At 43.9% G+C, this 15,311-nt stretch overlaps 1 protein-coding gene across 2 annotated transcripts in view; it reads right to left on the bottom strand.

The window, feature by feature from the left end:
* Window positions 1-15,311, bottom strand: part of raf1a (Raf-1 proto-oncogene, serine/threonine kinase a) — a 34,554-nt gene that overhangs the window by 13,132 nt on the left and 6,111 nt on the right. The window contains exons 3-10 of one of the 2 annotated variants that reach the window (XM_080733764.1): window positions 11,318-11,430; window positions 8,870-8,972; window positions 8,608-8,765; window positions 7,495-7,587; window positions 3,427-3,580; window positions 1,593-1,715; window positions 1,412-1,436; window positions 752-870 (exon numbers count right to left, since the gene is read on the bottom strand). In XM_080733764.1, the coding sequence (XP_080589890.1) occupies window positions 752-870; window positions 1,412-1,436; window positions 1,593-1,715; window positions 3,427-3,580; window positions 7,495-7,587; window positions 8,608-8,765; window positions 8,870-8,972; window positions 11,318-11,430 (888 nt within the window). The remainder of the gene's footprint in view (window positions 1-751; window positions 871-1,411; window positions 1,437-1,592; window positions 1,716-3,426; window positions 3,581-7,494; window positions 7,588-8,607; window positions 8,766-8,869; window positions 8,973-11,317; window positions 11,431-15,311) is intronic. The other variant, XM_080733763.1, reaches the window with a different exon arrangement.

Below are 15,311 nucleotides of genomic sequence, written 5' to 3'. Positions count from 1 at the left end.
ATAGACTCTAATGTTATTCATGGAACTTCCGGTGCGAGTTGTGCCACCGAAAGTGTCATGGTGCATAGCTGTGGTCACCGAGCGTCTTTTCCTGCTCTTCTTGTTCCTAGCTAGTCTCGCGTAGCCAGACAACTATTCCACAATCTCCGAATGCTATATAGAGTCTGGAACGGCAGCTCCCGAACGGCGAGTATCGGAAGTAGCCACTGCTGCACTGAACTGTAGTCCCATTGGAAACTGTAGTCCCATTGGAAACATAACAGAAACACAATAGCTCAGACAAAGTCATTCGAGCTGCCTATTATTGTTATAAGTGTATAGTTTAAGAAAACGTTTGAAAACATCATGGAGGTGACACCAATAACACCAGAGAAAGACGAAATAAAGCCCCCAGAAATGTTGAAAGGAGACATAACGCTTCCAGTAGTCATGTTATTGTTACTGCACCAAGGGAGCGGTTGCGTCACATCCGCTTTATCTCGCACTCATCGTTTCTTCTTCCGTTTGCCAGACTGTATGCCGGGAGCATTTGACCAAATCGCGGAGGCAACAGTCTGGCCACGCGAGACTAGTTCCTAGCTAACAGCTAAGAGGGACAGGAAGTGATGCCCAACTTTCATGCAAGGGCTCATGGGACACTGGAAACTTGTGGAGACAAAGAGGTACAAAGAATTTCAATATACAGTATCTGGTGTGTCATCTACGGTGCCACCAGAATGCATGATGAGAAGGATGCATGATAGAACCTTACAATTTTGTTTTTCTCCTGAGTGTTGAAAGACGTGGCCCTCTCCCTCTGGGCAGGCGTGGGGAGTTTGTGGGGGTGGGACTGGCCCCACCCTGTAGGGCTCTGGCTGGGGGAACTGCCCTCTGAAAAACAGGTCAAGGGATGGAGAGAAAGCGTTCAGGACAGGACTCCCAGATTCTGTGGATTTGTACTTAATGTAGGGCCGTCACGATTATGACATTTTACATGACGATTAATTGTCACTCGAATAATTGCGATTAACGATTTAATTGTGTTTTTGTCGTTGACAATTACATTTCTGTTTGGCTTTTAGGCTTTGAAGTTGCACTTGGCAGATATGACACATAACCTAAATATACAAAGAAATGACTGACATATTTGACAACTTTATAAAAGAACATTCATAGTGGAAATAGCCGATCTAAAAGCTCACAACGCGTCGCGATGTGAGCTTGTAGATCTGCCATTTCCACTATTTTTTTCAAATGTTTGAAGATCAGAACATTTTTCAACATGGACGCTATTATGACGATTATGACAAAAATAATTGCGATTATGTCAAATAACTGCGATTAGACGATTATGTAATAATTGTGACAGGCCTAACTAAACGTAAGCTAGTATCATGCTCACTAAAATCAAAGTGTTCACTCGGTCACTCACCAGAGTCATGGTCGCGCATCGCGTCCTACGGGGACAAAAACAAAGAAAATATGATGACTGCTTTGACAAAAAAAAAATAATAATAATCAAATACAGGTCACTCTTGATTTCAGAAACAATTACTGAGTTGCGCAAAAAAAAAAAAAACACATGGTTAGCCTGTTTACAGGACTGCACAGACACACAGCTTCCTAACCTTGTCTGGACTCTCGGCCGTCGCCTCAACAAAGTGAACATTACCTACTCTCCTCTTCAGCCAGAATCTATGGCACCAGCTGCTGGGGGAGGCATTCAGGCAGTCTAGCTATTCCCCAGCAGGGGAACAGACAAGACACCACAGTGAAGACAGCGGGGGAAAAGGGAAGAAGACAGTAGAGGAAAAGGAAAGTAAGGATAGAAGAACCAACGGTAAAAAGTGCTGCCCCGCCAGGGTTTGTTTTATGATTGGGAAGAGTTTACAAATGCAGGAGGAATATTGATTCTCAACCTTTAGAATTTCAGATTTCAATTCATATTGACATGCATTAGGGCCACAGACCTCCATTTGACACGGTTTTCTTTTCAATCTCTGGGGACAAAATCCTCAGTGTTGACTGAACTCAAGAGTGTACAAATGGAACCAAATGGACCCGGTTCCATTTATACATTCTCAAAGAGGTTACATTTGTACCCCTGGTGGTCCGTTGAGAACAGGTGTTCTCTGGGCGATAAACAAAAACCAAAGATCCCAATATATATTACTCAGCCTCACTATAAAGCATGCAGAATGGTTATGATTATGATGTGAAAGGCGTTGAGCAGCACCCGGGGTGAAAACAAACAGAACTAACTAAACAAGGATAGGAAATAAAGGTGGAATAAAATAGTATAAGATGTTTGAAAGAAGCTGCAAGTGATTTCTGTCTTATAGATTCTATTCCATAGTCTTTTCTTTTTCCTAGAGAAGTTGATTTTCATTTGTCGTTTCTCATAATCATGGCATGGAATGCTCCGGTGGATAAAAGTAGAACTTTCTTTTAGTAAAATCCATCAAAAGTACTGTACAACACAAGGGAAAACTATTGCGACATGACCGCAAATTAATACTTGTGTGGTTATAACAACACGTTGAGGCACAGTTGTTTACAATGCGATGCTGCCAGCAGGGTTTTTTGGATGTCTTAAATGCACAGGTTTTCAGCTTTTTTTTGTGTCAAGACTCCATGGTTTTCGCCTGAATCCGAAATGCTTCTATACTTTAGCTTTTAATTTCCGCTGGCGATGGATACATCCTTTCCTCCTCCTCCTCTATGTTGCTGCAACAGCCGCCTGCTTATTTGTCAAAACTCGGGAGAGATATCTTGACTAGCCGTTTCAACTACAAGATTTGTGCCCAGCTGTGTGCCGATTTTCAAACAGGTCAGATATTTTCTAAACCGTCAGGAGGGTTGTAAAAAAGCCTATTAACATAATCGCCAGCCATTTCACACTACGCAAGAAAATCGGCACATCATGAGCTATTTTGGGCTGTTTATCGTCGAGGTCATGAATACCTGAAATCCCACAACATTGTGCACGAACTCGCTTGGTATGTGGAGGCCCTAATCAGCTCTTTAGTAAACATAATAGAAATTTTCAGGTGGGTTACAAAACAGTTACAGGGGTCCTTGCAATTCAAAAGTTTGAGAACCACTGCTCTATGGCAATGATTTCTATCAGAATATGGAGCCAGCTAACACTTATTTCAACCAAACAATATCACTTACACCCCCTTTAAAACAGTGGTACAAAGAGAGGCAGAGAGAGGGGGCAGAATAAAAGAGAATCATGCAAATGACACTGAACTGCCTCCAGTTGTGACGACTGCACACAGTGGTGCGTTACGGCAGACGGGCTGGAATGCCTGCTGCGTAAGAGGAGGCTCAAGAGGATCACTCTCTCTAGGCTGAGGAGGAGGGGGGGGGGGGGTATATTTAAAGACCCCTCCTGCCCAGACCTCCGGGAGGACCCAGGGGGCCCGCGTGGTGTGTAGTTACCTCGATCATGCTGCTGTCGACGGGCAGGGTGGTGCTAACCATGTGGACGTTGGGGGTGGAGGTGGAGCGCTGCCTCTGGGACAGAGTGCCCCCTGTGGGCGGGTAGGGGGTGGTGTAGTTGAAGGCGTGCGGGGTGGAGTAGCGGTGCATGGTGCTGACAGGGGGACACAGGAGGACAGAGAGGTCAGTGGGTCATCAATATGTCCAATGTCCATATCAACACGGATAAAACGTGTCCCTGGCTAGACCAAGCGGCAGGTGTCGTATAGAAAGATGACGGCATTGCACTTGCTGAAAAATAGGCTTTTGTAGAAACCAATGGCGTGGCTTTGTCCATTTATTTTACAGTCTATGGGCGAGACTTGTTGTTGTCCGTGGCAAATATTAGATTTTGTCTTTTTTTGAGCAGTGGTCAACCGCTCCGCAGAATGGCTTTGTCCGTGGCTATGTGGCTTTGTTAGTCCCTAGCATGGCAATACCGCTGGTGACCAAGTGGCGGTGTTGAGTCTCACACACACACAACCACACACACACGCATGTAACCAGTTCACACAGGTGTGATTTTTTCAGAACATTAAAATGTTCTTGTTTTGATCATAAGCGCCGATTACTGAATGTCAGTCTCCAGGTTTTCTTCATAATACAGTATGTATGTCACTGATTTACTATAACAGCACTATGGCACATTAGGAGTCCGCAAGTTATAGTCTAGTCATCGTGGCCGGTGGGAGTGGCACTTCAGCGTGCACAAATGGAACCAATTAGGACCGGGTCCATTTGGTTCCATTTGTGCACTCTGAGTTACAGACCTGTAGTGGTTCATTTGGACGACCTTCAAGGAAAGCTAAAAGGTCCCGCAACCCCACTTTGAGGAGCACAGCACTAGTTGCGACCGTAGGTCGCACTTACTACAGAAAGCTGCTCGAGGTGTCCGTGCGTCCGTCAGTCAGTCCGTCACACCTCACACGTCACACTTTTGCCCTGCTCATATCTCGGCCACCGTTGGCCCGATCCATGCCAAAATTTCCACACAAACTCCTTGCCTGCCAAACTACAACCTCCAAGGACCCCCAGAGTTCCAGGGACCCCCAGGTCCCTGGGGGACCCCCAGGTGTAAAAAAAATACCAAATGTGCAAAAATTACCAAATGACCACCCCAACGGGGCTGCTCACGGGGAATTCCCGGGGACCACCCACTCCTGGTGCTCCAGAACGGATGCAAAAGTGGTGGCGCCCCCAGTGGAGGACCCCCTGCCACTGCAGCTCACATAAAATGCCGTAACTCGGGCTAGGAGCGTCCGGGAGAGCCGGGGCCGGTACCTAATCGTCCGCCAAGGCAACGCGGACACCCCACCCCTCATTTCTCACATGGCCCTCTTCTAGCGCCACCTACAGGCCGATTTTTAAAACACATTTTTGGCCACTGCTCCTACAGTTTTGGCCCTCAAATCACGGAAATCACTACACAGTATGTCTACACTCATGTCATCAACATGGATCCGGAAGTTTTTGGAAAAACAAATTTTTGCCCTATTTGTGGAGATAAGTGACCTACGGTCGCTTATCTCCCGATTAGGGAGTCTTACTGGTAGTAAACGTGTAGGGCTAGCTCTGTTTCTAGTCATATGTAGTAAACGTTTAGGGCTAGCTCTGTTTCTAGTAATATTTGTTAGTGCAATGTCCATGGCAAAAAAAACAAAAAAGTGACAAAAATGTCCCCCACAAGCCGGCATGGCGATGAACCCTGCTGATGCATTGCTCATGTTAAATCTAACATTATGAAATCCCACTGAACACAAGTGTAACTTCTTTAATTTGGACTGTTCTGGGTGTGGTGTTGGTGGCTGCTACAGTTGTTTGTCAGTTTCATTTCTGCCATTTCTCATTTCTCACTTTCTCCCATTGCAAGCGTCCCCTCCGTCATCAGTTAACCACTTCAGTCCAATATACAGCAATTCATTCTAAGAAAAAAGAAAATTGCGAAAGTATACAAGCTCAGTCACAGCACGTTGCGATGTGCTGTGGGGGCTGCTAAAATTGCAAAACCTTTTAAAAATGTTTTGATTCGTTTCGTTTTATCGCCTAAAAATAGGGACGCTAGAGTTAACATGGTTAAGACACTTTTCTGTTTTTAGCACCATTTGCTCCCTCTTCCTCCGAGAAGGCAAGAGGAAGTCCGTTTGACCAGAAATGACGAGGCCTGGGCGAGACATAGAAATAGACACAAAGTTTATCGACTGGAGCCACCTTTTCTACTAGTAGAGTCAAACAAAGAATCGTGTGAGAGACAAATACGCAACATAAACGTCCACATTTGAATTGTGGGAAACTAATTCTAGATATAACTTTGCTATTGGTCAACCCCTAAAATCCCATTTTTGGCATGTGTGCAGCACTGGAGCTATTTTGCCCTTTCATGTTTGCCAAGCCCTGTCTGTGCTTGCCTCAAGCGTGCAGAGTGAAGCTCGTCAGCCGAGTAAGAAAAACGGCAAACAATCCAAACGCTGGTCCAACCAAAACAAGTTCAAATATGAACACAAACTTGCACCAACGCAAGAAGTCAAATTTATGGCTAAAAAAGATAACAGATGGTTCAAGGTGGCCTTTATTGTTACACAGATCTTATACTCGGGTAAAACATCAGCTTCTTCACACACTGCAGCAGCACAAATAATAATAAGACAGTGGGCAATTAATAAAGGAATAAAAACAGAAATCAACGGATGATGTCCGTTTGTGCCCATTTTGTCTACCGATTCAGAGATGCAGGTCTCTAGTCTGTTACCTGGGCTGTCTGACACTGTACTACATTGTGGCCCAGTGTTGATTTCGTCGACCGAAACTATGACTCGACTACCTTTTTTCACTGACGAAAACAAAATAAAAAACGAAATAAAAACTAAGCTATGATGACTAAAACGAAGGCTAGATATACTCACAATTTCATCAACAAATAAAAACTGGACTAAAATGTTATGTTAGGGAGGGACTAGTGGAGGATCCAGTAGAATTAAAAGACAAATCATTTTATGTTTGGTTGCGCACAGGTGTTGCACTCTGAAAACAGCAGACGGACACTAGCGCTGCGACGCGTTGCGAGCTTGAAGATCAGACATTTTCAGAGCACAACACCCGAGTAAAATCAGGCATTATTACGTCGCCATCAAGGCCTGCCAAAATACAACTTTGTCAACAAATACAACTGTAGATTCAGTCGACTAAAATGTTATATTTAGTTGGCTAAAATTAGACCAAATCATTCCAGATGACTAGAATATGACTGGCAAAATTTGCTGGCAAAATCGACACTACACTGTGGCCTACTGGTGAGAACAGAGAAAGTGGGAGTCCATTTGAGTGACGTCTATTAAAAAGAGATCAAATTACAGCCAATGGCGTGCACTTTGCCAGCACAAATCCCCCTTTTGGCAACACAAAACGCTGTTTCGAAAACAGTCTTTTGAGATCGCTCTGCTCCGCTTGGAACAACTTGATACTTTAGCGAGTACTAATTTGGCTACAGGTATTTTTAAACTATGTTAAGTGCTCCTCAAACAACAGGCCCTTTTCACACCTCGCGTTACATCAGTTCTGGTTACATGGGCTGGTAAGCCCCCATTAAGCTCCACGACGTCATTAAAAACAGGAACTGATTCAATCAACTTTACAGTGTAACTACAGTGCACCAAACCGAGGTGCAAGCTGGCAAAGAGAACCGTTCACCAGGCTTATGCATGACCCCAGTCTGCATAAGCAGACCTACTGTGTGCTGTGCCCGCCCTAAATAAATGTTGCATACACATTTTAAACAAGGTTTAATCGAGGTTTCCACCCGACAACGACGATATATAAAAAAAGAAAAAGGAAATGGCATTGTGAGCTTATAATAAGTCATCTCATTTTCTGGGGGTATACTTGTGGTCTGTGTGGTAGGCTACTTCGTTACGTTAGGCTTATGGTCAGAGGCAAGGGCCACTTATGAGCGCGGGCAGGGCTACTACTCGGTTACATAAGCACAAGGGATCATGATTCGAAGGGGTCAGCGCAAGGACACCAAGTTCGTCTTACCTATTAGGAAATCGAGTCAAGGACTCTCTCATCCGCCGAGACGTCAGGGGGGGCAGGGACGGCCCGCCACTTTCACCTGCCGTAGGAAACAGCCTGCAGACAGACACACACAGACAGACAGACAGAGAGACAGACGTATGGGTCTATTGTGAGAATGGAGGGCATGCATGTCTTTGTGAGGGAGAACGAGATGCCGGATTAACAAAGGTTGTCAGCAAAATGGTTGTCACAGAAAGCCTTATCTCTTAACTGTCACTGATATTCATCTGCGAATGCTTATTGTCAGCCCTAAAGCCTGCATGCAAAACAATGCTCTATTCTCAGTGCAAGTATGCAAAGCTTTGTGCATGGAGCTTACAACTACTCAAGTTAAAAGGACCTGCAGGGCTCAGCAGAGCTCGTTCTCCCTCTTTTTTTATCCTGACAATGTCATCGCCGATGAAATATGAGACTAGTTTAAGATGACATGGCAAAGAGTTAATCTTCTTAGTTTGCGTCCGATATCAAGTTTCGTTTGCCCCGTCGTCATATTTCAACCACAAACTATTCCTAAATCATCCTGAGAAAGTTATTCGTCATCTCAAACAAAAAAGGACAGCTAAAGTGTTTATTTGTGAAAGCAGGGGTCTTCAACAGGGGGTCCGGGAACCCTAAGGGGTCCTCAGAGTTACTATAGGGGGTCCTCCAAATCTTTGTGTGATAGAAACTTTTTTTCCTCCTTTTTTTATATTAACCACTCAAATCCTAGTGTCCATATTGGGAGAACTTTAGCCAAAACTTTAGCCAAAGATAGCAGATCTAAAAGCTCACATGAGCTTGTAGATCGGCTATTTTCAGCAAAGAGCTTTGGTGTAGAGGGGAAAAAGACCATAGCTAAGTACAGAGTGAAAGGTCAAGTTTTATAAGTATTGACCGTTCAAGTGGTTAAATATCTGATAACACAAATTGACATGAATCCAAAATACACTGATGATTGTGCTGTCAACAGATGAAACTATATGGGTTGTGGGGGTCCTTGCTTCATCTCTCTCTCTCAACTAAGGGGTCCTTGGCCTGAAAACGTTGAAGACCCCTGTGTTACAGAATACCCTTCCCCCCAGCGAGGAGACTTACAGGAGTTGTCGGATATTACTCCAGTCCACGCACATCGTGGGCACTTTGGTGCTACAGTGCTCGTGGAACTTGTAGCCGCACGTTTGGCATCGGAAACCGTTCAAAAGAAACTTCTGGCAAATGTCGCAGAAGGCTAGCTTCAGAAATGTTTTGCGAACCTGAAAATTAAAAAGAGATGACAATTTATTCCTCTCACAGTGGGGAAAAAAACAACAAGCAGCGTGACTGTCAGGGCGTTACTGTAAACGACACGGGTACTTACAAAGTTGTGTGTAGTTAAGGGCACATGATCTAACACCTCCACTAGCAGTTCTTCACCTATTAGCGACGAGGAGTCTGTGTTCCAGTCCATCCGCAGCTTTTTACTGAATTGATGAAAAGACATTAAATGATGAACAGTAGTAGTAATAACCAGTAAGACTCCCTAATCGGGAGATAAGCGACCGTTGGTCGCTTATCTCCTGTCACACTGCTGACATCAGTATGACATCACACCGTACACAAATGACCCTTATATAAGACCGGCATTATCTACCGACAGATTAGTAACAAGATGTCAAAATCATTGAAGGTTTACCCTACTAACCAACTGTTTACCATAGCAACCATGTTTTTTACCTTAGCAACCAACTGTTTACCCTAGCAACCAACCTTTTACCACAGCAACCATGTTTTTTTTACCCTAGCAACCAACTGTTTACCCTAGCAACCAATTGTTTACCATAGCAACCATGTTTTCTTACCCTAGCAACCAACTGTTTACCCTAGCAACCAACTGTTTACCATAGCAACCATGTTTTTTACAGGGCCTGGGATTGATGACATCAGAAATCTCCATATATGGGCATGAAAGGGATTTTGTTTCTGGAAATATGTCTGTGGGGTGCCACATTTGGAATAAAACACTTGCATCACACATCTGGATATCCATACAGCCCATCTAGTTTGCCTGTGTCCATTTATGCCCATATATCTGATGACATTGGGACAATGATCTCCATATATGGGCATAAAACTTATGTTAATTAGTAAAGCCTGGGGATCTCCATATATGGGCATGAGGGGTACCCTAAAAGGGCATCATCTGGGAATAGCAAATATAGTTATCCTAGAAAGTGAAAATCTTACATCAAAGGCCATAACTACCTACCTACCACCATACTGCATTCCTCATTAAACTACCTACCAGTAAGATGCCTAAGGGAGAAAAGCAAAGGGCGAGGTTGTACCATTTCTTGGTCTTCTGGCCAGTGATGTATATCGGACCATTTAACCATATATGGAGACATCTGGTACCCAAAGATATTCACAGATATGGGCTTAATATTGATGACATAAGGGATCTCCATATATGGGCGTAAAAGGGATTTGGTTCCCCTGGCATCACAGGGATCTCCATATATGGGCATAAAATGGATTTGGTTACCCTGGCAACACGGGGATCTCCATATCTCCATATATGGGCATAAAAGGGATTTGGTTCCCCTGGCATCACAGGGATCTCCATATATGGGCATAAAAGGGATTTGGTTCCCCTGACATTACAGTGATGTCAGTGGCTGGTTCTACAGAGGGGATCTCCATTTATGGGCATAAAAGGGAATGTATGTATGATGATGTCAGATATCATAGACGTCATAGGACTTTCACATAACGAATAACTGAGTAAGCATGTAAACCCGTAAAATCTATATTTGGGCATGGCTGATTTATGACCTCATCATGATGACACGAGCAAACACAGCTGAATTGTATAAATGATCAGTGCAGAAACCAACAGAAGTATTTGACCAAGACTCTTCGATTTAAACATCAACAAAGGTGTGACGTTTGTTGATGGTCACGTGTGACGTGTGACGGACGGACGGCCGGACGGCCGGTGGAGGTTTTCATAGTAAACTGCTCCCTGACGGTCGCAATAATGCATCACATAGACCTGTATAGTATCCATTAGGCAAAGACAACAATAAATAATCGTAATAATCCTACAGATATTTATTTTGGCTCCCCTTTTCCCACACCCATATGGCTCAATTTATACTTGGTTGCATGAAGTGTTAAAATGCCAAAATAACCAATCTACAAGCTCACAACTACTTAAAGCTGCAATGAATGTTGTTGTTTTTTTTGTTTGTTTTTCCTCCCATCGCCTCCTACGTTACGTCATCGCAGTGTCACGTGAGGTCCAGGCAACCCTGGAAATAAGCGTATTTCTATTTTGCAGTATTAATACTTTTACTTAAAGGAGTAGTTCACCCCCAAAATGCCTTTTTTGTATTGATCACTCATGCCATAGAGACTTGAGTTCAATAATATTTTTTTTGTATTTGTCGCAATCCTAAGACAAAAATGTGATTATAGTACATTTACCCCCATTTATTCCGGATGGGGACCCGAATGCATGGCCCTGGATGGGGAAACCGTCAGGGTAAGTTTACTATAATATTTATTTTGTCTTAGGAATGCGACAAAAAACTAAATTTATTATTGAGCTCAAGTCTTCATGGCGTGAGTAATCAACAGAAAAAAAGTCATTTTGGTGGCGAACTACCTTTAAGTAAAACATTTGAGTACTTTTTCCATCACTTCTTCCCATGCAGACCTAAGCATGCCTGCTCCAGACCATTAGCCTAGTGGTAGATATTTCGGCACGGGGTTTGAATCCCAAGGCAGGACAGGAAGGCGACGTATGGCAGCATCATGTTCTCACCTCCGCTGTCCCGGGTGCAGTTTGAAGACGGCGCAGCACTCTGGCTGCAAACCCCGCACCTTCAAGGCTTTGATCAGGCAGCCGTGAAGGCTCATACCTGGTCGCACATTCACCTGCAGGACCACAACACACAGTCACACACACAAGAAGAGCAGTTCAGACTTATTTTCTGCAGACAATAGGGCTGTCACACTTATTACATAATCGTCAAATCGTGATTATTTGACATAATCGCGATTCTTTTTCATAATCGTCATAATCGTTTCCATGTTGGAAAAACGTTCATATATAAAAAAAAAAAAAAAAAAAAAAAGAGTCAAAAATAGTGGAAATAGGAGATCTACAAGCTCACAACGCGTCGCATCGCGTAGATCGGCTATTTCCACTATCAATGTTCTTTTTTAAGTATAAAGTTGTCAAATATGTCAGTAATTTCTTTGTATATTTAGGTTATGTGTCCTATCTACCATGTGCAACTTCAAAGCCTAAAAGCCAAACAGAAATGTAATTGTCATTGACAAAAACACAATTAAATCGTTAATCGCAATTATTTGAGGGACAAATAATCGTCATGTAAAATGTCATAATCGTGACAGCCCTAGCAGACAATCCCAAGGAGCATCTGAACTCAATTTGCTTCTGACCCAACTGTTAATGATGCTGGTAGCATTTTATAAGACCAGTAGCATTTAGTAGTAGCATTTTATAAGACCAGTGTGATAAACCAAGCTTAGTCCTTAGTCGCTGTAGCCCGATGGAACTGCGGGGCGAAAATAGACGACCTACAAGCTTGCGACGTGTCGTGAGCTTGTAGATCAGGGGTGGGGAACTTTGATGATGGAGAGAGCCACTATATTTTCACACTCACTCCAGTCCAGAGGACCACAATGCATATACTGTCAAAAATATTGGAAGTAAAAATTGTAATAAACGTTTATACGCGAGTTCAACTGAGAGACTGAACAAGCTGTCATCTCTATTGTCCCTCCCCAATCAACTAATTCATTTCTGATCCAATCAGATTAGCCTAACTCATGACAGTGTCCCTTTAAAAGGACTCCTCCTACTTCCTGGTCTCACTCATGCTCTGCTCTGTTCAGGTCACCCACCACATAGACATAGAAAGGTAGACGCCTCCTTCGGCTAGGGGGCGTATGCATTTAGCAACCAAGGGAATCTTCATCACTTCCGTCCAAGAGGGCGATAGCAAGAGGGCGCAAAAGACCCGTACTTCCCGTTTCTGCATGACGTAGGTGGATACCTTTTTAGGAGGCGGAAGCATGTTTGGAGTCTATTCATTTACAATGAGAGAGCTAACGTGAACACAGAGAAAAATAATAGTTCAGAAGCTATGCTCACTGAACTAAATATTGGACCAGATCATCACAAGCCACATAATATTAACAAAATTGTCATACTAAAGTGGCTTTTTTCAGCGACACAACAACTGAGAAAATCAACTTTATTATTGCTCTTTAGCTGTCCCAGCAACACACTCTCGCGGGATATATAGCACCAGTAAACAGGATGTGCGCGAGATTTGCAGTCAGAGCCGGCGCCCACTTAGGAGTCTATTTGTAGGATTTGTGTACCATGTCGCACCCTAGTGGATCCAATGAGGATGAGCTATCTTCATTAATTAAATATCTTTGCTTCCGTGTTCATTGCTGCGTGATATCTAAAGATAACGGCATGCGCGCAAGTCCCGGAAAAGACGCGCTGTGATTGGCCAGGCGTCATTTGAATGGCAGCCTCGCGAGGCCCCTCCCCTACGCAAGGCTTTTCCTCCACTACTAATACTGACAGAATGGCGTTCCCAGCATCTGCCTCGGTGGCATGGTGGATTGGTCTAGTATTCCAACCCATGGGACCGGGGTTCGCATCCTGGTCGTGCCACTCTTTCTTGCTCTACCCCATGAGGGTTCTGTTTAGGGTTAGGGGTAGAGTTGGGTTGTCTAAAAGATAACTTGTACACATAGCGACAATGCGGCTCAAAGGGACTGTAGTGCCTTGGACTGCAGCAGGCCAATCACACGCTGCCAGGGTGGGGCTTGACAGAAAGCCGTGACAAAAAAAAAATCATGCTTCATTGCTTCCGCGTGCGTCACACATAGGGAAGTTGCCAGGCCAATCAGAGGCAGGTGGGGGGCGGGTCTTTACGTACGCAGCCTGTGAGAACAGCTGAGCCGCGCAACATCGGAACTGGCTCTGTTGAATTGAATTGTGGTCCTTGGATAAGTCCCGGAAAAGTCGCGTTGTGATTGGCCAGTAGTCACTTTGACTGACAGCGTTCCCTTAGTTTTTCCAGGAAGTCCGGACTAGAACTTTTTGCACATCGCTCCAATTAACTGCAGAGGCGAACGAGGCATCTAGCTCTTTATATCTGTGACCCACGCGACCGGGTATTTCCCGGTGAATCTGTGCGCAACGGTGGGGGCTTGGGAGTGTGGGGGACACGCACCCCTGACTATTGCTGAGGATGGAGAGGTGATAGCTTAGCTTTTATGTATTATGTTATGTAATCTTGCCGATTTAGTAAGAGACCCCGTCGCCAATTGCAAGATATTTAAAAGTTATTTAGGGCCATGATGAAATCCATTTCTTCCCACAACTAGACTAAGGATTTATATTGTCTGTGTTATTGTTTACAACCACAATTATTCACGTGTGGCAAGATTGCGGTTCACTAGTTTTTAGTAGGCTATTAGTGTAGGCTTAGAAGCCTTTTCAGAAGTTAATTTAATGTTTTCCATTTAATGATTTCCTTTATCCTCATCTAATCTTGCGCTAATGCACACAACTGTTTTTGCCATGTTTTAAGGCCGTGTTAGTTGTTTTCCATTAAATGATTTCCTTTACCGTCATCTTCCGCTAATGCACGCAACTGTTTTCACCAGGTTTTAAGGTCTTATTTTAGTTGTTTCTCATAAGCTCGCAACCCTCCATGCCCATCGGCCCCCACCTTTGTGCACAGATTCACCGGGAAATACCCGGTCGCGTGACCCACCACCTGCCCGACACCACCCAAGCAGCAGGCACCACCAGGTTGGCCCTATCTATCTACAGGGGGGCGGGCTCCTGAAGAGCCCCTGCCTTCATCAGGCAGGATCTGATCAGAACGGATCTGATCCGATCCTTCTCTGTGATGGGGCCCGCGCCAAAGTGTTTAAACATGTCAAATCAATTATAATTGCATTCTCAATTAATACTACTGCATTCATGTCTTAATCATATTCATCATTAAATATCATTTCATTCATATTGGTGTGAAGTCTCTTAAGTTGAATTTAATTTCAAATGCAAGTATATGTTCTTATGTTAACTTTATGAACTTAAATACAAACACATTGGATATAAAAAGACCAGTACTAGTCATTACAACAGCTGATCTACAAGCAACAGCCGATCTACAGCCGATCTATAAGCACACAACGCCTCGCGGTGCGAGGCGTTGTGTGCTTGTAGATCTGCCGTTTTCACTGCTGTTGTGCGACAGCCTTGTATGATGAAGCAGGGCTTTACTTTGCGAAGAAACGTACACATTTGAAACTTGGAGATACAAGGTTTCTTCCCGACAGTGACGATATTTACACCCCCGTATTATGTTGGTGTGCCCATGGATTCTTGGGACATGAAAAGTGTGCCCATGCAGAAAAAAGGTTGAGAAACACTGCTATAGGGGGAATGAGGTGGGGTCTGGGGATGTGGGTGCTAGGGTAGGGGGATGAGGTGGAGTCCGAAGAGGTGGGTTTTCAGACTACGTCAAGCAATCGGCAATATTTCCAGGGTTCCCACACATTTTTACCTATGAATTTCCAAATCTTTTCCAGAATATTTAACCCAATTTCCAGGACTATATAACAATAATTCATCGCAATAACGAAACTCCAATGTGCAATAGCAAAAATAAAGCGTGCATGCAGTTTGTATTTATACACAATGAAAGAACACACACGTGTCAAAAGTTAAGAAAATTGTGTCAGGGAACCCTCAA

Source organism: Nannobrachium achirus (assembly GCF_963921795.1).
Source record: "Nannobrachium achirus genome assembly, chromosome: 9".
In the NCBI taxonomy this organism is placed as follows: Eukaryota; Metazoa; Chordata; class Actinopteri; order Myctophiformes; family Myctophidae; genus Nannobrachium; species Nannobrachium achirus.
Note: the sequence above shows the minus strand (reverse complement) of the source record. Positions and strands in the feature narration are given on the sequence as shown.